This window comes from Squalius cephalus (assembly GCF_949319135.1).
Source record: "Squalius cephalus genome assembly, chromosome: 10".
NCBI lineage: Eukaryota > Metazoa > Chordata > Actinopteri > Cypriniformes > Leuciscidae > Squalius > Squalius cephalus.
The window spans coordinates 13,663,359-13,688,844 of NC_137131.1; the positions used below are offsets into that span (position 1 = coordinate 13,663,359).

Consider the following 25,486-nt stretch of genomic DNA (forward strand, 5'->3'; position numbering starts at 1 on the left):
ATGCATTAGATTTAAATAATTTATTGGTTAAAAGATTCATTGATTAAAAAGCTTTGTAATTCCTCTAGATGTTAATGGTGATTTGTCTTTTTAAACAAGTAATGAAATCACACCTCTGGAGTACAGAACAAAGTGTAAGTAAACCCCAAACTTAACATCATTCCTGTAAACTAGCACATAAATATAAAGGTGTGGCTCCTTCTCAAAGAGCTTTGAAACAGCTGCAGTTGTGTTACAAAGAATTTCATTAGTTCCTCTCATATATCATGCAAACTTTTTTCTAAAAAATAGATTTTGAGGGCCTACAGACAATCCGGCCGTTCTTTGTGAACTCAACATGAGCTGAATGTCACATAGCCTATAAAAAACAACTTAATCGCCATAACTTTTTGGAGACAGCTTGTTTTTTGTTTGCTGTAGTCGCTCATCCTTTTGATCGCTTTAGACGATTATATTTTCCTTTCACATTTTCAAAAATTTGTTGAATAAATCACTTGTCTTTAGGGTTAATATTTAATCTGATGACCTTTCATCTGAATCACCCTAAAAAAGTACACCTTTATTGCATACTTTTTACTTATGGAAATAATTTACAGTAAAATAATATTCTTAAGTGTGAACTAAATGTAATATTTCTTGACACTAAATTGCAATTACAATGTAAATTTATTTTTAATGCAATTATCTGAACTTTAAAGTGCTTCTTTGGCCGACTTAAGTAGGACTTAAAGTGATAGTTCACCCAAAAATGAAAGTTCTGTCATTAATTACTCACTCTCATGTCGTTCCAAGACTTTCGTCTATCTTCGGAACACAAATGAAGATCTTTTTGATGAAATCTAAGAGCTTTCTATCCCTCCATTGACAGCTACCCAACTACCACTTATTAACACTTCAAAAAGTTCATAAAGAGATCGTTGGTTTAGTCCAAAATTTTCTGAAGAGACTCGATCGCTTTATATGATAAACAATTCAGGCTATTATTCACATTTAAACATTGATCAGTGGACATAAACAGAAGCTCAACCGAACTGGCTTGACGCGCAAAAACAACCCTCATTGGTTTCTTGCAGAAGCTCAAAAGTGCTGCGTAACACACGAGAATAAACCTCATTGGTTGTTGCAGAAGCTCAAACGTGCTGCGTAACACACAATAATTAACTTAATTGGTTCTTGAGGAAACTCAAACGTGCTGCGTAACACGAGAATAAACCTCATTGGCTCTTGAGGAAGCTCAAACGTGCTGCGTAACATGAGAATAAACCTCATTGGTTCTTGCTGAAGCTCAAACGTGCTGCTTACATGAGAATAAACCTCATTGGTTCTTGCTGAAGCTCAAACGTGCTGCGTAACATGAGAATGAACCTCATTGGTTCTTGCTGAAGCTCAAACGTGCTGCGTAACATGAGAATGAACCTCATTGGCTCTTGAGGAAGCTCAAACGTGCTGCGTAACATGAGAATAAACCTCATTGGTTCTTGAGGAAGCTCAAACGTGCTGCGTAACATGAGAATGAACCTCATTGGCTCTTGAGGAAGCTCAAACGTGCTGCGTAACATGAGAATAAACCTCATTGGTTCTTGAGGAAGCTCAAACGTGCTGCTTACATGAGAATAAACCTCATTGATTCTTGAGGAAGCTCAAACGTGCTGCGTAACATGAGAATAAACCTCATTGGTTCTTGCTGAAGCTCAAACGTGCTGCGTAACATGAGAATGAACCTCATTGGTTCTTGAGAAAGCTCAAACGTGCTGCTTACATGAGAATGAACCTCATTGGTTCTTGCTGAAGCTCAAACGTGCTGCGTAACATGAGAATGAACCTCATTGGTTCTTGCTGAAGCTCAAACGTGCTGCGTAACATGAGAATAAACCTCATTGGTTCTTGAGAAAGCTCAAACGTGCTGCTTACATGAGAATAAACCTCATTGGTTCTTGAGAAAGCTCAAACGTGCTGCTTACATGAGAATGAACCTCATTGGTTCTTGCTGAAGCTCAAACGTGCTGCGTAACATGAGAATGAACCTCATTGGTTCTTGCTGAAGCTCAAACGTGCTGCGTAACATGAGAATGAACCTCATTGGTTCTTGAGAAAGCTCAAACGTGCTGCTTACATGAGAATAAACCTCATTGGTTCTTGAGAAAGCTCAAACGTGCTGCGTAACATGAGAATAAACCTCATTGGTTCTTGCTGAAGCTCAAACGTGCTGCGTAACATGAGAATGAACCTCATTGGTTCTTGAGAAAGCTCAAACGTGCTGCTTACATGAGAATAAACCTCATTGGTTCTTGAGAAAGCTCAAACGTGCTGCTTACATGAGAATGAACCTCATTGGTTCTTGCTGAAGCTCAAACGTGCTGCGTAACATGAGAATGAACCTCATTGGTTCTTGCTGAAGCTCAAACGTGCTGCGTAACATGAGAATAAACCTCATTGGTTCTTGAGAAAGCTCAAACGTGCTGCTTACATGAGAATAAACCTCATTGGTTCTTGAGAAAGCTCAAACGTGCTGCTTACATGAGAATAAACCTCATTGGTTCTTGAGGAAGCTCAAACGTGCTGCTTACATGAGAATAAACCTCATTGGTTCTTGAGAAAGCTCAAACGTGCTGCTTACATGAGAATAAACCTCATTGGTTCTTGAGGAAGCTCAAACGTGCTGCGTAACATGAGAATAAACCTCATTGGTTCTTGCTGAAGCTCAAACGTGCTGCGTAACATGAGAATGAACCTCATTGGTTCTTGAGAAAGCTCAAACGTGCTGCTTACATGAGAATGAACCTCATTGGTTCTTGCTGAAGCTCAAACGTGCTGCGTAACATGAGAATGAACCTCATTGGTTCTTGCTGAAGCTCAAACGTGCTGCGTAACATGAGAATAAACCTCATTGGTTCTTGAGAAAGCTCAAACGTGCTGCTTACATGAGAATAAACCTCATTGGTTCTTGAGAAAGCTCAAACGTGCTGCTTACATGAGAATGAACCTCATTGGTTCTTGCTGAAGCTCAAACGTGCTGCGTAACATGAGAATGAACCTCATTGGTTCTTGCTGAAGCTCAAACGTGCTGCGTAACATGAGAATGAACCTCATTGGTTCTTGAGAAAGCTCAAACGTGCTGCTTACATGAGAATAAACCTCATTGGTTCTTGAGAAAGCTCAAACGTGCTGCGTAACATGAGAATAAACCTCATTGGTTCTTGCTGAAGCTCAAACGTGCTGCGTAACATGAGAATGAACCTCATTGGTTCTTGAGAAAGCTCAAACGTGCTGCTTACATGAGAATAAACCTCATTGGTTCTTGAGAAAGCTCAAACGTGCTGCTTACATGAGAATGAACCTCATTGGTTCTTGCTGAAGCTCAAACGTGCTGCGTAACATGAGAATGAACCTCATTGGTTCTTGCTGAAGCTCAAACGTGCTGCGTAACATGAGAATAAACCTCATTGGTTCTTGAGAAAGCTCAAACGTGCTGCTTACATGAGAATAAACCTCATTGGTTCTTGAGAAAGCTCAAACGTGCTGCTTACATGAGAATAAACCTCATTGGTTCTTGAGGAAGCTCAAACGTGCTGCTTACATGAGAATAAACCTCATTGGTTCTTGAGAAAGCTCAAACGTGCTGCTTACATGAGAATAAACCTCATTGGTTCTTGAGGAAGCTCAAACGTGCTGCTTACATGAGAATAAACCTCATTGGTTCTTGAGAAAGCTCAAACGTGCTGCTTACATGAGAATAAACCTCATTGGTTCTTGAGGAAGCTCAAATGTGCTGCGTGACACGAGAATGAACCTCATTGGTTCTTGTGGACGCTCAAAAGTGCTGCGTGACATGAGAATGAACCTCATTGGTTCTTGAGGAAGCAAAAACGTGCTGCGTAACACGAGAATGAACCTCATTGGTTCTTGCACGTCAAGCGAACATGCTAGAGCTACTGTTTACCACAACTGATGTATGAGTTAATAAATGTTTGTATGTGAATAAATGGCTAAATTCAATCTGTTTATCATATAAAGTGATCTTTCTGAAGCGTCAAAGTGGTAGATTTCTCAGATTTCATCAAAAAGATATTCATTTGTGTTCCGAAGATGAACGAAAGTCTTAAGGGTTTGGAAAGACATGAGGGTAATTAATTAATGACATAATTTATTTTATTTTATAGTGAACTAACCCTTTAAGTACAAGTGCACTTTTTAAGTGTGTTAAGAAACTATCATTAAAGTGTACTCTCATTAGATACTATCATTAAAGTGTACTCTCACTAAATACACTAGAGTGGCCTTTTATTTCAATATTATATTATCTGCGACTGCAAGTCGTTAAAAAAAGTACAATACAAGTGGACATTCAATACAGTTAAGCGTACTTCTTTTTCCAAGGTTTCTTGATGTTTTGTCCATAAGTGATATATATATATATATATATATATATATATATATATATATATATATATATACATATATATATATATATATATATATATATATATACATATATATACATATACATATATATATATAAAAAATATTATTTAGGCAAAAAAAGTGCAATTTGACAGCTGTGTGCCTTTTCATTTGTATCAAAACAGTATTCAAGAGGAAGAAGTTACTAAGAAAAAAATAACTCAGCAACATACAACATACTTGTGTGAGAAACCAAAGTGATTCATATGCATCTGACTAAAGCCACACATTGGCTGAAGTGCAGACAATATACAGAAAATAGAGTATCATCACTGTAAAATCATAAAAAACCTTAATGCTTATGTACAAGATGGTCTCATACAAGTGCTTGGATATGGTTGTGTTTATCCCAAAATCACATCCATGGCGATATTCAGTTCAGCAGTACTCTTGCCCGCAAGATATTTCTTAAAAACGTGTTCAAAAGATCGTCTAACCCTCTTCTGGAATTGAAAAACTATGGCAAAGCCCTTGTGGGGAGTATGGGCTGGAATTAAAGACAGGCTGTCTGAGGCAGCTCTCCAGGTCAATAGGAAGTACAGTTTGACTTGTGAAAGTGCTCTGCCCTACATCTCCTGTTCCCACAGTCCTCTCATTCTCTTCCACTCTACCATCCTTCTTGGAAGCTATCTGAGGGGAAGAGAGGAGGCCTTCAAGAACGCCCAATCCGAGTGCTCCATCCATGGCTAAGAAGCTATTAAAACGCCCATGTATCACGGGAATACGGGTTATATCCCAACTGAAGTCATGATGTGATGGAGACACCAACAAAGGGAACTGGTCCTCCTCCTTTAGTTCTTCCTCTGTAGTCTCAGAGACGTCTTCATTTCTCTGTGAAGCGGTCAATAACTGAGGTTTATAAGGAGAATCAATGCAAATCACGTCCGTCGTGGACGTTTCTGTGACGTGAAGAACAGTTGGATAAGAGTCTTGCCTCTCCCAAGACGGATCAACTTCCTCAATGGGAGTTAAGGGAGGATCGTTGTCTCCAGAAAGAGGTCCCCAGGGGCCATAGCTGTCATCCTAAGAGGAACAAAAAGGTATTGGTAAGTATGGAGATGCAGTATGAAGACAAGGTCTAATAATAGTTGCAATAACAGGTGCAATTCCATATACAGTGCTATGCATAAGTTTAGACACCCATGCTAAAGTTGACTAAAAAGAGGAATAAAAAATCATCTTTTGGAAATTAAACTTAATGCCTTAATTTAAAAAATTAGGAAAAATCCAACCTTTAAGGACACCAATTTTCTTTGTGAATGAATAATGTATCGTAAATAAATTTTTTTATTTTTTTATTTTATGATTTTTATTTTTAAAGGCCAGTTACTTCATGGATCCAGGATACTATGCATCCTGATAAAGTTCCCTTGGCCTTTGGAATTAAAATAGCCCCACATCATCACATAGCCTTCACCATAGCTAGTTTGATTTGCATTGAGAGATGATCTTATGGAAAGTACTCCATGCCAATGGTGAAGGCTATGTGATGATGTGGGGCTATTTTAATTCCAAAGGCCAAGGGAACTTTTTCAGGATGCATAGTATCCTGGATCCACGAAGTAACTGGCCTTTAAAAATAAAAATCTGCCTGCCTCTATGGGAATTTAACATAGGGGTGTCCAAACTTATGCACCCTGTATTTTAAGGAAGAACATTTATTTATTTACGATACATTATTCATTCACAAAGAAAATTGGTGTCTTTAAAGGTTGGATTTTTCCTAATTTTTTAAATTAAGGCATTAAGTTTAATTTCCAAAAGATGATTTTTTATTCCTCTTTTTAGTCAACTTTAGCATGGGTGTCTAAACTTATGCATAGCACTGTAACTGTAATGCACTTTGACTATAATCAAGTATGTTGAAGGTATTTCGATGTTTACCTTTACAAAACTGCATAATGTCAATGATAGTTTTAGACAGTGTTGTCTGCTTTTACACTCTTTTCTTAACTCAATTACAAACAGCATGTTGCATAGTCATCATTGAGCTATAATACAGGCATGAACATGGGGTAAGGCCTCTATAAAATTTAAAATTTGTTTTACTTCAGCCATTGTAGAAGGCTTATGACTCTACAATGACTGTTACAATATTGTACAATCAAAATTCAATGTTGACAGATTCTGAGGACATCCATAAACATGTCATTTCTGCTACAGTGACTCATAATGTTTTTTTTTAACTGATCATCTGTACCCATACCGAACTGGACACCTCCTCATTATGCTCGTCCAGTTGATTTGTGAATGCTGTTTTTTGTGTGTGTGTGTGTGTGTGTGTGTGTGTGTGTGTGCGTTTTTGTTTTTGCCAATACAATCAATGCGTTAGCTGTTATGTTAAGGTTCAGTGACCTTCTGAAGTTCAGTATGTTTTTCTATTGGAGATGGATGACAGCTTCAGAAGAGTGAAAATGCCGTTTTCCAATTTGATCACAATGTATCTGAATTACGGTCATGTAATCCAGTGGTTCTCAACTCCAGTCCTCGGGACCCGCTGCTCTGCACATTTTGTATGTCTCCCTTATTTAACACACCTGAATCAGATCATCAGCTCGTTAAGAGAGACTCCATGAACTGAACTGAGTGTGTCAGATAAGAGAGACATACAAAATGTGCAGAGCACCATTGAGAACCACTGATGTAATCCCTCCAGCCTTGTGAGATACAGACCAAACCCACTTCGCAAGATCTCATTGACATCTCATTGATCTAAAATGACATTGTATAAATAAACAATTACCTTTAGTAGTTTTATAGCATTGCTGTTATCGAATTTCGGTAAATTTTCAAAAATCCAATAGACTCCCATGGACATGCACATTTTCATCATTCTGTGAAAAGATTTTTTAAGAAATAAAAGTTAGTTATACACAAACAAACACTCAACTAACTTCACCTAACAACTATACATTATATTAAGCTTATTTTAAATAAAATGGCCATTGTTTTATCACAACAATTTGCTCTGAACTCTCCACTTCACACTGGCTGTGACTGTAACATTATGAAAGACTGCAAGCATGAGCCACATTGTGAAACTACTTGCACAAATGAAAGTGCAAACTTCTTAGTAAACACTTAGTAACATCAAAACCCCCTAGTTCAGCATGTCACCTTTGCCGCACACATTTCAGGTACATCAGGTTGGCCAGGATCACTACAGGAACAGCAGCAGCCAAACAAATTCCAGCTATCATTCCACCTGGAAAGTACACATTAACATGAAATGGTATTGTTAGAACAATTCTGCATTATCTGTTTATAATATCTTTGAAATCACTTTATAAGTGCATGCTTTGTGAATAATGGATGAATATGATTCAGTGTCTTGTGTGTGCACGGTATGCGCCCCTAACCCATACCCTACACAATGAGTAATATTGTAGTCAAAATGTGCACTGAAACTCATACTGATTCTCTTAAAGCGATAGTATGACTTTCGTAGCTGGAACACAATTTTTTTGTTCATCCAATGAAAGTCAATGGGGTCCAGTGCTGATTTGGATCTCAATGACTTTGACTAAACAAAAACAAAATATCTTAATACAAGTACCGGTGAACGACATGAATATGAGTAAACAATGATGACAGAATTGTAATATTTCAATATAGCAACACTCTTCACATCTTTTTGTCAAATACTGTATTTAAAAGATATACATGCTTGTAATTGATTGTGGTCAAACTAATGTGATTTAAAGGATTAGTTCATTTCAGAATTAAAATTTCCTGATAATTTATTCACCCCCACGTCATCCAAGATGTTCATGTCTTTCTTTCTTCAGTCGTAAAGAAATTAAGGTTTTTGAGGAAAACATTCCGGGATTTTCTCCATATAGTGGACTTCAATGGGGTACAACAGTTTGAAGGTCCAAATTGCAGGTTCAATGCAGCTTCAAAGGGCTCTACACGATCCCAGCCGAGGAATAAGGGTCTTATCTAGCGAAACGATCGGTCATTTTAGAAAAACAAAAAAACATTTATATACTTTTTGACCACAAATGCTCGTCTCTGCGATGCACCACGCATTATGTAATCACGTTGAAAGGTCACGCATGTTCCGGTTCAAAAAGGTAGGGTGAAGAAAGAAAGACATGAACATCTTGGATGACGTGGGGGTGATTCAATTATCAGGAAATTTAAATTCTGAATTGAACCAAAGTTTCTCCACACAGTTAATCCCCAAGCTAACAAACATTTTATTAACGTTATTGGAAGAATGGTTGTTCATAATTATGAGAGAACCTTGCCAGAATGTTAGCAAAGGTGCTAAGTTAGCCAAAGTACAATGCTTGGTTTTAAAGATCTTTGACCTTTCTCGTCTATTTCATTAGAGAATGCACCTGTTGTCTTGTCTGAACTGGGTTGATATGATAGTTTGCTGGGACAACAGCAGGTGGCAGGTTTTCCTTTAGGCCCTTCACCCGCAGAATTCCATGCAGAGACCAGAATATCGAAACATTCCTGTGGACCCTGCAGCTTCCAACTCAAACGTCTAGGAAATGTGTAAGGCACATTTTCTGCAAGCAGAGCACACACAAAACACGAGGAGATGACGGTTTCTTCCTTGATTTTTTTTTTCAGCAGAAAATAATATAAAACATTCATTTGCATCACTCTCTGTTTAGTTTGTTTTAGCAAAGACTAGATAGCTTCTCTTTAAAACAGGTTTCATGATTCAGGGTCAAAGGCATAAGCGTAACTCTGTAGGATGAAACATGACATTGAACTGTTCAGCAGGGTGGAGATATTTAACACAGAGAGAAAGACGTTATGTACGTTTTTGTCTCTTCTACATCGTTACACCACAGGATCATAACAGACATGTTTTAGATACTGTTGTCTGTTTAACAGTTTGGTTAGAGAAGCTACGTTGGAGACAGAAACATTTGCAATAGCCACATGCTTTCCGCTGATGCCTCTACTTCCTGTCATGCCAAAAGCCACATGTTAAGAATAGCTGCTGTTAGGTCTCATTTGCTCTAGCCGAGCTGTAGCACCAAGAACGCACAGAAATTACATAGAAGACAGGAAGAGATTCACTCTAGTGAATATGTATCTACAATGATGCACAGCAGGGATGAAAGCCCATATAAACCGCAATTTTCTCTCTAATAATTTTAACCGCAATCATCTCTCTAATAATTTTGTTCACCAGAAGTCTTTTTTTTTTTTTTTTTTATAAATGTAGAAACTGAAAGTCATCTGCCATAGTCCTAAGCATGTGAGGCCCATCAATGAATAGTTTTCAGTTTTAGTTAAATCTGACATATGGGCCTGTCCCTTTGAGAGTGACATATTTTTTTCCAACACTTGTACATTTTATTTTCTCTTGCAATAATAAAATATAAACTCAACACTACCGTTAATAACAACAAGCTGCAGTAGATCAAGTTTAAGTCATCTGGATTTTCAAAGGAACTTTTTGAGCCTTACTGGCAAAGCAAAACGACCCAAAAAAAGACCAAAACCTGCACATATACATAAACTGGTGGAACTACACTACTGTTAAAAGTATTATTCTTTAAAAAGATTTATTCGGAAAAATCCTGAAAAATGCATCATGATTCCCATTTCCCACAAAAAGCAGCCCAACATTTTCAACATTTATAATAATAATAATAATAAATGTTTCTTGAGCAGCAAATCAGCATATCCGAATCATGTCTGAAGGGTCATGTGACACTGAAGACTGGAGTAATGGCTGCTGAAAATTCTGCTTTGCCATGACAGCAATAAATTACATTTTAAAATATAAACACATTATAAAACAGTGATTTAGTATTGTAATCCTATTTCACAATACTGTTTTTCCTGTATTTTTGATCAATTAAATGCAGCCTCGGTGAGCATGAGAGACTTTGTTCAAAAAATAATATTACGACCCCAAATTTTTAAACAGTAGTGCATATCCCTGCTGAAAAAAACTGTGTATACCAGCTGGTTTGCTGGTCTTAGCTGATTAAAATGGTTTTTTTTTTTGCTGGTTTATGCTTCTCACCCAGCCTGGCTAAGCTGGTCTTCAGCTTTGTTGTTGCATCAGTGTATGATTTAAAATCAGTAAATAATATCTCTGAACGAAAATCTTAAACAGCCTGGTCCAGCTGGTCTTTTGGTTGGTTTTAGAAGGGTTTTTGAGCACTTTTTAGTAGATCAGCTGGCTGAACACTAGCTTGTCCAGGCTGGGAGACCAGCGAAAAACCATCAGTTTAGGATTAGCCTGGTATATTATTATTTTTTAAGAATATTGTTTAAGAATAATTCACCAATGCAACAACAACAACAAGATATAAAACCGAAACCTTTTAAAAGTGGTTCCCATGTTAGATGCTTCCAAAATCAATTTTACACTTATTTACACAGCTTATTTACACTAAATGTTTTGCAGTATTAGCTCAGAATACACTCTGAGTTCTAACGTCTGTTTTAGAACTGTAATGTAGAAGTGTAGGGGAGTGAGTTTACTGGAAGAGGATGTGAACTTTTTCAGTAAATGGTGGAAAACCCAGCTGCCAAACTGTGGGTGTGACAGTGATGAGTCTCAAACCAAAGACAGGTAGAGTCTTTCCACTGTGCTAAATGCATGAAGGTGCACTGCATCACTTGTGGGGTGAGGTTAAAGACACCTGAGGTGTTTTTGAAGAAAAAAAACAACAACATTGCTTTTATGTCGAGAAAGTGTTAATAAAAAAAACAAACAAATGTTCTGATTCTCTGTGTACAAACCATGTGACTCCTCCCCTCTACCACATTCAGACATAAACCACAGCCCAAGTTAACACACTCACAAACAACTGTTTTACTTACGGTTTTGGATAAGTCTCTTGTCTCTATGTCTCTGGAAATAAATGGTGTAGTTTGTGATAAATCCCCTTTGTTTTTCTTGAGCGAGCTCGTCCCATTGGATTAAAATCTGCTTTTCCCCTACAGTCGTAATTGATACATCTGGACCGGATAGAGGCTCTAAAATAAAAAAAACAGAAGAGGTGCATTAAGTGCATCTTCAATCACTGAGTAGCAAAATGTTAAACAATTGATATAACTCTTTAACTTTTTGTATTTACAACCTACCCATAAACTGACTAACTTTTGACAAATTCTCTGTTACTGCCCTCTTGTGGCAATTTCAAGGGAAAGAAGGGATTATTGCTATACTTTTTGGTTTTTATTGTTCTTTTGTAAGAAATTTTTAGCCTAATGTTTTAAAAACATATTAGTAAATAGTACTTATATTACTAAATCAAGTAATTGTAATATTGTTAATCAAATGTATAACTTAATGGAGTCAGATATAATTAAACTAGTAGTTATAGCTATAGGCTATAGTATAAATATGAAGAAAAAATGTGCACTACCGTTCAAAAGTTCTTGAGCAATAAATCAGCATAATAGAATGATTTCTGAAGGATCACGATGTGACACTGAAGACTGGAGTAATGATGCTAAGAATTCTCCTTTGCCACCACAGTAATACATTATACATTTTAAAATATATTAAAATAGAAAACAGTTATTTTAAATTGTATTTTTTTTAAACTGCAAATATACAAGTAAACTTGAACTTACTCTTTTCCCTGGCATAAACCTGAACAAATGCAGGATCTGAAACTCCACTGGCTTCTTCAGCATATAATGAAATGTTATACAGGACACCGGCTTGCATACCTGCGAGTTCAGAATTGTTTAAGGGCTTTATAAATGGAACTCAGATAATGGACATCATTATGTTAACTACATCAATCTACATAACATATTATAGGCTACTGTGTTTTTCAAACCCTTTTTAATTACTTTAACCCTTAGATTTTAAGATCAATTATTTCTTACCTTGTAGCAATGTACAATTATAGTCTTTTCCTAATCTCTTCCATTCTAAGTGCACTGGGCTTTGTTGCCACTGTACAACAAAACCCAGAATGCCCTTCACTTCCTCATGAGACATGTCCCATGCTAGAAGCACACTGCCCCCTGCTGCTGGAACTGAATATGTTATCATGGGAGCTGGTTTATCTGTGACGCAAACACAAAGAGAGAAATGTAGGACTTTCTTACAGACGAAGATTGGTGAGGTTAAGGGTGCTGCACTTTCTGTGTCCTACAAAACTCAAATAAATCAACTGTTTCTCACCTGTCCATCTCAAGCTCACAGGTGTGGGTGGGGAGGACCCAGCTGATGTCACAGCACTCACGTTAACCTCTGCTACGCTCAGCTGAAGTGTCTGATGGGTGACATGAGCTGAGCAGTTCAGTTCATGGATCTTGCCTTCTTCTATATAAGATAACTTGTAATATAACAAATCTCCACTGTAATTTTCTGGTTTATAGTGCTGGAAGATGCAGGAGAAATACATAGTCAGCAAGTGAGTTAATGTTCAGGGCAAAGGGCTGTGATTTTTTCTTCTTCTTCATATATGACATTACAAATCATTCTTTTCAGTCAGTTCTTTCAATGACCTGCCTGATGTGGTTCACAAATGGGACTGAATGATTCATTTACAAACTGGACTGACCTGGTTCACAAACTCACTGACTGCAGCAGTTCTCGAGTGGGATGGAAACATTTAGTTTCAGTCTGTTCCTCACATAAAGCTATATTATAATATAGATTGAGTGTACAGATTAATAATACCCAGCTAACAGGGAACATTCTCAGAAGATTCTGTCAAGGTTCTCTTAAAGTTATGAACAAATGTTCTTCCAGTAATGTTAATAGAATGTTCGTTGGTCTTTATTTCACCCTTCTGCTTTAGATGCGGTACAGAAGAAGGGAAACAATATTCTACCTGGTTGTGTCCTAAAGTGAAGGTGTTTGGGGTGCAAGTATATGATATTATATCACAGATTCATGGAAATGATTTTCCAATGGACCCAGAGGTGTGTTTATTAGGTAATTCTATTACGCTTACTGAAATGTTGTTGATAATAGCTACATTTCGACACTGATGTGCCGATTGGATTGTGGTTGTCAGAGGTTTGTAGCTGTGTACTTTTAGAGAAGATCACATATTCAATGAGGAGCAGAAATTAATTATTTTATTAAATCTGGAAACCATTTTGGAATTATATAATAAATAGTGCCACATAATTTGACACTTTCTTTTTTGTTTGTGTATGTATGTTTTTCCTTTGTGCTTTGTCTGATGTTCGTTGTCATTATTGTGATATTTGAAAAAATCTAAATACAATTTTCAAAAACGTTCCCTGGTCTCAAACCGTTAGCACAAAAACATTATTTATACATTGTTATGGAACTTTTTTTTCTGAAACGTATTAGTTGGATGTTCATCTAACATTTTTTAAATGTTACTACTTGTTTCAGAATGTTCAGAGAACATTTAAAATGAACATTCCCAGAATGATAAAATAGAATGTTCACTTAACGTTCAAAATCAAGACAAGAAAAAACATTTTTAAAACATTTAAAAAAACTGGACATTATGATTGTTAAGAGAACATTCAGAAATAGCCTACATTTTTTACAACTTTTTGGGAACATTAGCAAAACATGTTACACTTTATTTGAAGGTGTCATTGTTACAGTGTAATTATATATTTAAGAACTGAGTAATATTAATTAACAACAACTTACTATCGGGTTAGCGTAGGATTAGGTTTTGGTTGAGGGTTAGTTGCATGCAATTATGCATAATTTCCTGTTATTACTATGGTAAGTACATGTAACATATGTAACAAGGACACAGTGTTACCGCAAAATGTTCTTAGATTTGTGTTAGCTGGGTTAAATTATTTGAAGCTTGGCAACTAATCTCTTGTAAGGTCAAATAGAAAAAAAGCTCAAAAGGTCAAAAGAAACAATCAAATATTTTAACAGCCATTGTTATGTCAACAATCTATTCAGATCTATTTACATTTTCGAGGGATTTTTTAAAGCTACTTCTGAGAATGACTCTGAATAATCTGAAAATTATATTTCGTTAAAAATATCCAGTGGGGTCCAAACGTCATTGCAAATCCGGGATTCACAATCTACTTTAAAATGGAAATAAACCAAATTTCAGGACTTTGAAAAAATAAAAACAACAGTAATTTCAGAAAATTAAAATGAATAAGAATTAAGATTTCTAGGTCACTAATCATTAAGAAAAAAAATGTGACAAGGACCATGAAAAATCCTTTGTATATAAAGTCAATTTTTATATAAAAAGGTAATATTTAAGGTGCTGTTTAAGTAACACGGCCGTTCAAAAGCTTGGGGGCAGTAAGATATTTTCTTTAAAGAAATGAATCATGCATTAACTAAATGTTGTTCTTTTGAACTTTCTATTCTTCAAAGAATCATGAAAAAGTATCAAGGTAAATATTAAGCCTCAAAACTATTCCCAACTATTTTTATTTGAAAATAATTTTTCTTGAGCACCAAATCAGCATATTAGAATGATTTCTGAAGGATCATGTGACACTGAAGACTGGAGTAATGATGCTGAAAATTCAGCTTTGCCATCACAGGAATAAATCAAATTAAATATATTAAAAAAGAAAACTGTGATTTTAAATTGTAAAAATACTTCACAATATTAGTGTTTTTACTGTATTTTTGATCAAACAACTGCAGCTTGGTGAGCATAAAAGACTTAAGACTTAAAAGACCCCAAACTGTTGAACGGTTGTGTATATTGTAAAGTTTTTCCTTTGAAATCAACCACCTTAATACTTTCATTTTATGATTTCTTTGTCCAGTACTGTTACCTTCCACAACACTGTGACATTCACAAGTCCATGTGTTCTGGTCCTGTTGATGACTCTCCACACATCAAGTTTGTGTGAGGGTGCTAGAGCATTTAAAAAAAAAAATTATTAAACCATTTGCAGGTAAAACACATTTAAACTAACTTCATCTGACTATTGAAAATGTAAAAAAGAAATGTTAAGGAATTACCTATCCCAGGGCTGGTTATATTGAAGGGATGACTCCACATGCTGCAGTTTGTTGAAGTAACACACACTCTCAGCTCAAACTGATAGAGCATCAGCGGCTTTAAAGTTTCCTGCATCAAAATGCATCCAGCTAGGAGCTCTGTTACTCTTCCCAGGTCCTGATCAAATACAAGAGCAAAATTCTCTACAACTTGCTATTGGACGACTTGCTTTAAACCAGTACACATTTTTCACAAATCCTCTCACCCAGTCCTGGTCATCATGCGCTCTTCTGAACCTCATACTTGGTTTCAGTACATCTTCTGAGCCAGTCCAGTATATTGTAGGAGAAAGAGCACCATTTTCAAACACAATTTGTGTTATCTCTGGAGTGCTCGGAATCACTGAACAAAATCAAAATGTCATAAAATCAACACATCATTCAGGCTAGACAAATCTATGCATATTTGGTATGTCAAAACATTATACCGCTTTTACTGAGCAGAAGAAAAAGAGATCATGATATGATCAAAATGAGAAAGTGCTTCAGAAATGAGTGAGTGTGTGTAGTTTAGTCTCTTACCAATGTCCCAAATCGAGAAGGGGAAATTATAGTGCGACTCTCCCAATGCATTTTGACCTCTTACATGGACTGTGTAATTCATGTTCTCATCAAACAGCGATCGTGGAATAGAGAAAGTACAGTCCTTGTCCGTCTTATACAGGAGAAACTGAGATGTACTGTTGCTTTGCAAAGAGAGAAAGACATTGAAGAAAGATAAAGTAGTGGAAAGGCTGTTTCAATCTTTAAAATGTTTGAGAAAAGACAAAGTCGCATAAAATGTACAAGACCGCCTCGATGTTGTCCAAATATGACATACTTACTGAAATGTCACTCTGAAGTTTGTAAATAAATGTGTTTCGGTTGTGACCGTCAGAGAGCAGTTAACAAACTCCGAATGTTGGTGTGTGACGCAGCTGATATTCGGTTTACCTGGAGGGTCTAAAGCAGAAAATTAATTAATACTGTTAACTGTCACGTTCACAACTATCTATAATTTTTAACAAAAGAAAAACAATTAAGATAATTACTATTAGCATCATAACAGCATACTTTCACGCATATGTTACAGAACTTCAATTCATGTATTTTCTTATATATTTATATTTCATGATCTAGTTAACAAATGTGTGTGGGGGGGGGGTTTCTTCTTTTAACCCTTAAACAGCATTCACATTTAGTCAGATTGATTTAGTCAATACATTTTTTGACTTGAATAAAATGAGTTAATGGAGATGTTAATGTAATAATAGTGTCCTAGCGTCTATATGGTGCAGAGCGTGTGAATACAGATAAACATACGAACTTACAGCCAGCTTGGAGATCTCTGCCGCAAACACGGTGCCATGTGTCTCCCACCTTCACCTTGCAGAGTAGTGAAGAGTTTGGCCGATTGATGACTATTTGTGTTTTTATTACAGAGCAATTCGTTGCTTCGAAAACTGTCTGTCTGTTGTAATCTATGGCAAAGAGTCTGCCACAGTGCTCAGTGTCTGACTGGCAGACTACAGTCAAGTTGGAGCCCATGGGGATGACATCTGAGTCTACAATCAACTTTCCAACACATCTGATTCTGTAGCAGTCTAAGCAGAGAGAGAGAAAACACTATTAATATATAAGCTTGTTCATGGAACTAATTTGAAGCAGCATCACAATAACTTAACTCACCACAGAATTTGCCGCTAAAGAGGAGTAAAAAGACCACCTGCCAGACTCTGAAGACAAAATCCATTTCATGCCTTTCTGGGTCTCTGCTGTGATTATCAGTGAATATTGAATCAAATATTTTTTCCTACACTTCATGCCTGGTCCTTAAGTTTCTTCTCCTGCCTTCTCTGAAACAAACCAGCATGTAGTCAGAAAAAAAATGAGGTTACCTTGCATACCGTCATCCCTTTTTAAAGATGTCACATAAATGGGGTCATTTAATTTCAAAGGCGGAAAAAAACCCACCAAAGTAGAACATTACCAATGATACGCTTGCGATACGTTTATATAGTCAGCATTCTCATGAGCGATAGGCTACTTAATGTCACAAGCGTAATCTTTTTATGTCAACCTTGTTTTCTCATACTTGCTTTGCTCTTTTAAGGGCCAGATGACCTAGATCTGTGGTATTTTTGCCTGTTCTGAAACTCTGAGCTTCTGCTTCAACAGTTAGGCATCCTACTTTTTAAACCACCTTTTTAGTCAGCAGCGTTTATTTATTAACTGCTAGCAAACAGTCAGACTTCACTGTACAGCAAACATAAAACATAAAAAAATGTACCTTTAAAGTCATGAATTACAGAAAAATGTTGAAAAAAAATATGTAATTGAAAGAGCATCAAAAGGCAGAATATGTCAGGTATATTGTAGAAAAAGACCTTTACAAACCTTTCCTAATGCACTCAGAACAGTGATTTCTCCTCCATTTGGGCTCCTCTGCTGTTGCCATCATAAATGTATATTAGCTGCCTCAAAAGGACTGAGAGCTTTACATAACATCAGGTCACATCAGAAAAATGAGAACAATATTAATTCAGCAAATCCTTCTCACGAAGAACTATGATGTCTATCTTTAAATTCGTTTTTTACATACAAACTAGCTCTGTTGATATCAAAAATATACTTGGACGTACTAAAGACAGAAATATGAGGCTCTGGAACATCCAAAAAAGGCAGAATAAGCCATGTTGTCCTCGCGCGTTCCCTCTCACATGTGCTTAGTGTGTGAAAACAACACCACAGAACAACCTTCCTGCCTGCCCTAGATTTTTTGATCTCTTTTACACTTTAGTTTCCATCTTCAACTTCAAAGTGTTTCTGGGGAAAAACCCATTGACATAGGCTAGATAAGGAGAATCTGAGATACAGAGTAATTCAAAGAATGCACGAAATAACAGTATAAATAAGCAGAGGTGTTTATAATAATAAACAATACAATTAATAAACTCCACATAAACGGTGGGAACGACTGGCATGTTGTTGACTGTAAAGGTGTGGAAAATTGAAAATGAACAAAACAAAAGAAAACAATGTGGTTAGTGCCAGACCCACCATTACAGTTTGTGTGAAACTAGCACATATAGCCTAAACCACAGGAAAGACCACAAGTCTTAAATAAATAAAGTAAGGAGGAAGAAAAGATGAAATATTAAGATAACTAATTATTTGCATGTTAAACTTTATACATTTAGGCTACTTGTGTTACTCAGAGATTTGGCCGACAAAACCTCTTGCAATAGTTACTCATATCCTTTGTCACTTCAAAGCATTAGATTGCACATTTGCTGACCTATAATGATGTTATCTCAGGAGTCATCTATCTTTAAAAGCCTCTGTTAGACTACTTTAAGATCTTTTGAAGTGGGGAGAAAGATTCATAACCTATAATAATGGATGATTTATCAAATATCACATTAAAAATATGTGTATAAATAAATGCCTCATTCTAGTCAAGAAAGAGTTCAAAAAGCAACTTTATAATATATATGTCCTCATTTTGTAACATAAAAACATCAAGCGTGCACAAAATGTGGTTTTTTGACCTCAATTCGTTTTTCAGAAAATCAGTCAGCACCTGCTTCTTTAAACTGTTAATACCTAGAAAATGGAGACCTGTTTAAACTATCTATTGAGCGATCTCAAATGTGAGCAATAAATGTATGACTTAATACAAGAATTTTACTTGTAGAAGTGTTATTGTACGATTTTGTTTTTTATCTGAAATGCAAATCTGGTTTGTAGGAGAATTTACTTGTGGTCCAATAATCTGTGCACACAGTTTTGTAATCTGTATACTTTCAGTTTATGAACTGTATTTACAGATTTGTAAACGGTTCTCTCGGTTGAATAATTTGTGCCCACATATTTATAAACTGTACTGACAAATTTATAATCCGTACCTTCAATTTAAGAATTGATATATACAGATTTGTGCACCCTCAATGTTGCATTTCGGATTAAGCCCCTCTAACTTTATTTAAACACCCTTTAGGGTTGCACATTTAATCCAAAATATAATCGTGATTACGATTACAGCTGCTGTGATTACCTAATTGTTTATAATAGTATTATTTTTATATTTACCTAAAACGTTACTTATAATACGTTTATGTTGCGTTGAGCATTGTAGCCAATCACAGACATGTCTGATTTTGGTGACAGGAAAAGCTTTAAGAGGATCACTAGCTCAGAGCAACTGATGGAGATTGCAGATCACTTCTTTACTCAGTTCTTGCATCCCCTGCTACTTCACCATGCAGATACAAAAACATGCATCCTAAAAGCCTTTCCAGAGTTTTTAGAAATGAAAGGATTGGTGAGTCATTTTCTAAACTAACAAGTGGGTGAATGTTGCTCCACATTGTTAGAAAGTGTCGAATTATGATCCTCAGACAATGGTATCAACTTGGTATCAATAAATGTTGATCGTCGTAAAGCTTCAGCACAATCACATTTCTGCATCTTTTTTGTTGTTTGTGACAACCTTGTCAGCACCTTAAAGGAGCTTTTAAATCGTTCCTTTTTACATATAAATCATACATTTGTAGTCTATATAAAGCGGAACTGCAATGCTTGGGTCTGAATTCCTCATTATTATAGCTCCACAGGCCCCTTTTCTACCCCTTTTCTGATGTGCGTCTGAGAGCAACTCGTTTTGGTGCGGTCTCTTTAAATACAATTGAGACACTTCATACCCCGCCCCCTCTCCAGGATGCAGAGGTGACACTCGGTTCAACTCCACCCCGTTCGGCCATTTTTGTAGTTTGATAGCAAAGATACGATTATCTAGCGGCACAGAAACTTTTTATTCACACGTTATTAACAAAATGTCAACAACGGAAGACTTGTCCAGCCAGCCTTACATGTTCGAGCCAGAGTCGGAGGCGCAGCGAGATGAAAATGAAGACGACGAACCTGCAGAACAACGTCTTCATATGGATGTATCGCAATGGTGTGTTACTGTATTTACACATGAAACTTTGGTCTTCCGACCTTTTACCACCGTGTCGATTTATTTTGATTAATATGTGCGAGGGAGAGAGAGCAAGAAAGCGTCTAGTTTGGAGACGGTGTCTTGTTTACATTTTCTCCTGGCTCCGAAGAGAGAGAGAGTGCGTGCGCGCGACCGGGTCTCTCTCTCTCTGCTCGTTCTTTCAGTTAAACATATGCCCTGTCACAAGCGCGGCAGTTCATCTACATTAGACGGTGTAATGAAGCGTGTGGGTTACTACATCCAACAACCGAACATTTTAACTTACCCTCTCGTAAAATCTGCATCTTTTAGCTTGGACTACAAAATTGCAGCGAGAAATAAAAATGGCGGATTGCTCGAAGTGTTGGGCTGGAAGTCGATGTCCTTATTTGGCAGTTCCGCTGCAAATACTGTGACGTAATAGTTCACAAAACGTCATAGATAACAGAAAAATCGGAACGGGTTGAAAAATAAGGCCAAAACAGAATATAAAGATATCAACGAAGCACCTGAAGAGAATAATTTCAACTTTTCTGTACTTCCAAACACTCCAAATATACAACAAAATGCATTTAAGGGCTAAAAAAGTGGATTTAGCATGATATGTCCCCTTTAAGTTCTTAATAATGAGCAGTCTTTCTGTTGGTTTGAGAAAGTCAAAAACAAATGATGTTAGTTAAAGCGGCAGTCCGTAACTTTTTTGGGTTAAAAATGATTTTTGAGCAAGTACATAACCAGCCAGTGTTCAAAACTATCTGCTTGCCTTAGCTCGATTCAGAATGGTAAGCTTGTAATAATGTTTTTAATTCCAGTGGTACTGGTGGATTTCTGCGTCATTACATCACATCTGTACACATAAAGAAGGTGTCTCGGCTAGTAGGCTATGTTGCGTGTGAGGATGTTGGAGGTGGAGATTTATAGACTTTTCTCACAACACTTGATATAATTAAACTTATCAATTTGATGCCAGATCCAGAAAGGTTCAAACGACAATCACCAGTGACAACTGGAGATTCACCCGTTGTAATATGTAAAAGACTTCGGACTTCGGAGTGGCTACAGAAAAAAAGAGACTGCAACCGAGCCCATGCGAAAACAAGTATAAATATCGGAGGGGCTTTTGAAAGGTGGCGTGAACTCTGTGTTTTGAAGGAAAAACATAAGCGATCGTTAGATTTAATCAGCGCGATTTACTGCAATGCTTTTTTCCCCTTGGTCAGAACATTAATGGATGTTACTTACTTGTTCAGCTTCAGATGACATTTTCAGATGACTAGTGAAAATTCTTATGTTAGCCATACTTCCAAAAAGTAGAATCTGTGATTGCGAATGCTAGTATCCACACCGGCGCGGTGACTGACAGATGACTAGTGAAAATAGTGATAATAGATGACTAGTGATAATAGATAATTCAGATGACTAGTGAACATTCTTATGTTAGTCATACTTCCAAAAAGTAGAATCTGTGATTGCGAATGCCAGTATCCACACCGGCGCGGTGACTGACAGACGCATTCTCCTCAAAACATGAATTCATCTGCGCTGTGCCGTGCCGAGGCACAACCCAAGTTGATAATTCCGTGAATAACTGCAATTGCAGATTTCGAACAGAGATGGCGACAAAGAGGATAAACTACCAGGGGGGCAATGTTTCCTAAAATACTGAAGCTTCCCCGGGCGCCGCCATTGATTAGCAGACCCCCACCTGCTGTTAGCATTCCATTGACTCCCATTCATTTTGGCGTCACTTTGACAGCGAATAACTTTACATCTGAGGCATTTAAAGACTCCATTTGTCCATTATTTCTTTCTAAAGAAACACGAAAATGTATAAAAGGCTCCATTACCTTTTATCTTGGCCCTGTAGAAGCAGATTTTGTAAAAATAGGCTAACGATTGCGTCATAACCACGCGACTCTCTGTCGCACAGTAGAGAAATTACCATATAGACAGGAGGAGAAGCACGCGGGCAATCGGAGGGACGTGGAGGCAAAATGACAAAATAATGAATCAGAATACTTAGCAAAAGTTTCTCCTGCTCCTAGTTCATGGACACCTCCTACTCACACTCTCCGTCTCTGCAAGTTTTGGAAGGGAATGATTCAGATTTCTCTTGGCACAGCTACTAGAAGACAGACAGGTTGCTCACGTCACATCTACGTCGTCAAGCTCAGTTTGAGTCTGCGCAGTACGCTCAGCCATCAGGAAGTGAGTGCTTCTAATTGACTTCACTTTTCTCTGTTGAATCCAATGGGGTCGCTGTGTCCATTTCTTTTACTGTCTATGAAAACTACGGACTGCAGCTTTAAGATGATCTACGATGATTTGCAACCTAAATTATATCAGAACTTTTGCACGCTAACTGCATAAGTGTGCACACCCCTGAACAAGTAGTTTAAACACACTTTACACCCTTTTATTATCATAGCACTCAAGTCTGTTTGGATAGAAGTCTATTGGAACATCTTGACTTATAATGTTTATAATAACACATAATATTTCCCCACTCTTCTTTGCAAAAACGTTTTAGAGTTGTTAAATTGTGAGGTCATACTATAGATGGATATTCCAAATAATTTTCAAAAGGAATTGCAAATTGATAACACTATATATAATGCGATTAAAATCACATTTGGAATCTGACACCAAACATTTTATCGATATTTTAAACTCCTGCATGAACGCTGGCAATAACATTTATCAAACATAGGTTAGGTTTAAAAAATTGTAAGATTTAATAATGACCTTACAATAGGCTATGCATTTCCCTAATTGAAAATCTGACCTTTTCAGTGTTTAAGTGCTATAATCAGGTCCCCGGTGCATCTACCAACCCAGAAAACGTGAAAAGTGACAACCCAGTAACTTTGTTTTGGTAAGCCTTTCTCTGAAAGCATGTCAAAAAATAAGACGATCAGATTTCGCTCCCCTTCTGACGTAGGAATGGGATCTTATTATAATATTCCTGCCCCTTAATCCGCACGTTTCCACCCATGGCGCCGCCATTTTGGTTTAATGCAATGGCAAAAGTTTGAGCAAAGCATGCAAACTGTTCTGTTGTTGGCTGCACAGACAAGCACAGAACACAATTTGACCCAAAAAATAAATAAATAATAATTCACAGCTGTCTTATTAAGACCTCAGGGAACTGTGTCAACTTGTGTAAAAGTTAAATGTACAACACAGTACATGCAAGTCTCCACAACATCTACATAGATCCACTAACCATTTTAGACCGTCTAAAAGTTTCATCCTCTTCCTGAGTCTCTCCTCAAGGCTGCACTCCGCTACTGGTTATTTCTGAGATTTTGGATGAGTCAGATTAGTGTTTTGTTACTACTGGAGGAGTATCCGAAGCTCGTGTAAAGGATCGTCTTCTGAACAGAACAGCAGGAGAGCAGCAGCTCATTTGCATTTAAAGGGACACATCCAAAAAGAGGCAAATTTGACATATATTATAATAATAAATTACCTGGGGGTATTTTGAGCTGAAATTTCACAGACACATTCTGAGGACACCATATATTTATATTAAATCTTTTGAAAAGAGGCATAGTAATGTCACCTTTAAATTATGAAGTTTGGAGAAACTCTCATGGCTAAAATTGAGGTTAAGGGGACCATGAAGAGGTGGCTCTATAATAATTCTATAATTCAAATCCCTTAAAGGATTGCATAAATTAGCAACCAGAAACACTTTCCACAACACCAAATGTATACTTATTTCATCGTAAGAGGAATGGCATCTACGCTAATATAAGTCTTATCCCGAGGTTACCATTGTAAGCCGGATACGGTCCAGACCAGATGGTGGACCTGGACCCTAAGACAACCACAACAGCACTGACTGTCAGCAGAGACCATGACAACTAGAAAAAACACATGTGAAGAAGACCTCATCGACATGAAAACCATCGGCACAGATCCTCACTGATTCCTCAGTAAAAACAACAAGAACAGACCAGTCCACTGCAAAGACCCCTTTGGCCAGCTTAATGTATCCAGATCTTTAAGCAGAAGGAGCTGAATTAAATACTCTGAATGATATCAATCCAGAATTTTGACTTGTGATGCAGCCAGGAAACACAATCACACCATGTTGGTTCGTTTGGCCAGAGGAGAACTGGGCCCCCGACTGAGCCTGGTTCTCACAAGGTTTATTTTTTTCTGCTGAAATTTCATTCAGACAAACCATTCAGAAGATATAAGCCAATTCATTTTATAGCCATGGCTCAGTAGACTTATCAAACTATATCTTCTAAACCATTTAATGAATCCAAATTCTTTAGATTTTTTTTTTTGTCTTCAGGGTCTCTAATAGGTTACATGTTACAATAGGCTACAATGGTCTGAGTTTAAAAGGTTTATAAAAAAACTTGACAAAAAACTATTTTGATTCTAAGTATGGTTGTGGAGATATTAGCAAAAATTATGATAGCGCCACCTAGACACTTTTAGGGCAGAAAAATTATGAAATTATGAAGAAAAAGATGAAGTGGTGGCAGTGGTGGGGGACAGTTGAGGCAGGAGAAACTTCATGCACCTCATCCCTGGTCTTCAGTGATGCATGAGAAGGCTGAGTCCCTGCACTTCTCCGATGCATCACCGAAGACCACAGAGCAACAGAGGAAGTGGAGGCAGAAGAAGTCAGAAGGAGCACCTGTGCCTGCCAGTTCTGAGAAGGCTGAGTGAGGGACTCAGCGTACTCAGATGCAACACTGCAGTGGAGGCAACAACGGAGTAAGTGGAGTCAGAGCACACATATTGCCTTCTGGATCCAGCCGGTAACCACCTGTGCCTGCCGGGTCCCCACATGCAAGTTAGAGAGCACCTGTACCTGTCCCAAAGGTGCTTGCATGCTCCATGTACGAACATTCTTTAAAATATCTTCTTTTGTGTTCAACAGAAGAAAGAAACTCTTAGAGGTTTGGAACAACATGAGGATGATTAGAGTAAATAATGACAAAATGTTTGGGTGAACAATCCCTTTAAACTGAGGGGCCAGAACCATCAAGCCCCTCAGATAAGCACTTCACACCGGAACCACAGAGCTCAGAGAAGCCTTCAGCCCATTTCTCAGCTGGAAGCTTTGGTTAGCACCCACTTTTCTCTTAATTTTACTTTGA

General features: G+C 37.2%; 1 protein-coding gene and 1 long non-coding RNA gene across 8 annotated transcripts; both read right to left on the bottom strand.

Moving 5' to 3' along the window:
* On the bottom strand, window positions 1–2,507 carry LOC307166239. The gene is made up of 3 exons (XR_013822605.1): window positions 2,430–2,507; window positions 1,722–2,277; window positions 1–1,670 (listed from the first exon to the last, which is right to left on the bottom strand). It is a non-coding gene; the product is annotated as an uncharacterized lncRNA (long non-coding RNA).
* A 2,043-nt stretch (window positions 2,508–4,550) lies between these two features.
* Window positions 4,551–23,742, bottom strand: il23r (interleukin 23 receptor). 7 transcript variants are annotated; one of them, XM_079884812.1, is made up of 17 exons: window positions 23,587–23,742; window positions 17,777–17,867; window positions 17,069–17,235; window positions 16,711–16,983; window positions 16,225–16,342; window positions 15,923–16,086; window positions 15,607–15,743; window positions 15,362–15,518; window positions 15,172–15,254; window positions 12,593–12,791; window positions 12,292–12,474; window positions 12,031–12,129; window positions 11,272–11,427; window positions 8,808–8,984; window positions 7,579–7,666; window positions 7,205–7,295; window positions 4,551–5,484 (listed from the first exon to the last, which is right to left on the bottom strand). In XM_079884812.1, exons 3-17 carry the CDS (start codon window positions 17,130–17,132, stop codon window positions 4,894–4,896), a joined length of 2,580 nt encoding a protein of 859 aa, XP_079740938.1. In that variant the 5' UTR covers window positions 17,133–17,235; window positions 17,777–17,867; window positions 23,587–23,742; the 3' UTR covers window positions 4,551–4,893. The 7 variants fall into 7 exon arrangements, with proteins under 7 accessions (XP_079740938.1, XP_079740942.1, XP_079740937.1 ...); XM_079884816.1 differs by lacking the exon at window positions 23,587–23,742 and having other exon boundaries at window positions 17,069–17,115; window positions 17,197–17,235; window positions 17,777–18,033; XM_079884811.1 differs by lacking the exon at window positions 17,777–17,867.
* Window positions 23,743–25,486: the final 1,744 nt, after the last annotated feature.

What these genes read in the sequence shown, in the direction of transcription:
- il23r (XM_079884811.1), bottom strand. Translation starts at nt 17,132, where the DNA reads ATGGATTTTGTCTTCAGAGTCTGGCAGGTGGTCTTTTTACTCCTCTTT. An exon ending in TAATTGTACATTGCTACAAG is followed by an intron (nt 12,130 to 12,291) that starts GTAAGAAATAAT and finishes CTGAACTCGCAG; the next exon opens with GTATGCAAGCCGGTGTCCTG. An exon ending in CAGTTCAGACAAGACAACAG is followed by an intron (nt 7,667 to 8,807) that starts GTGCATTCTCTA and finishes TGTACTTTCCAG; the next exon opens with GTGGAATGATAGCTGGAATT.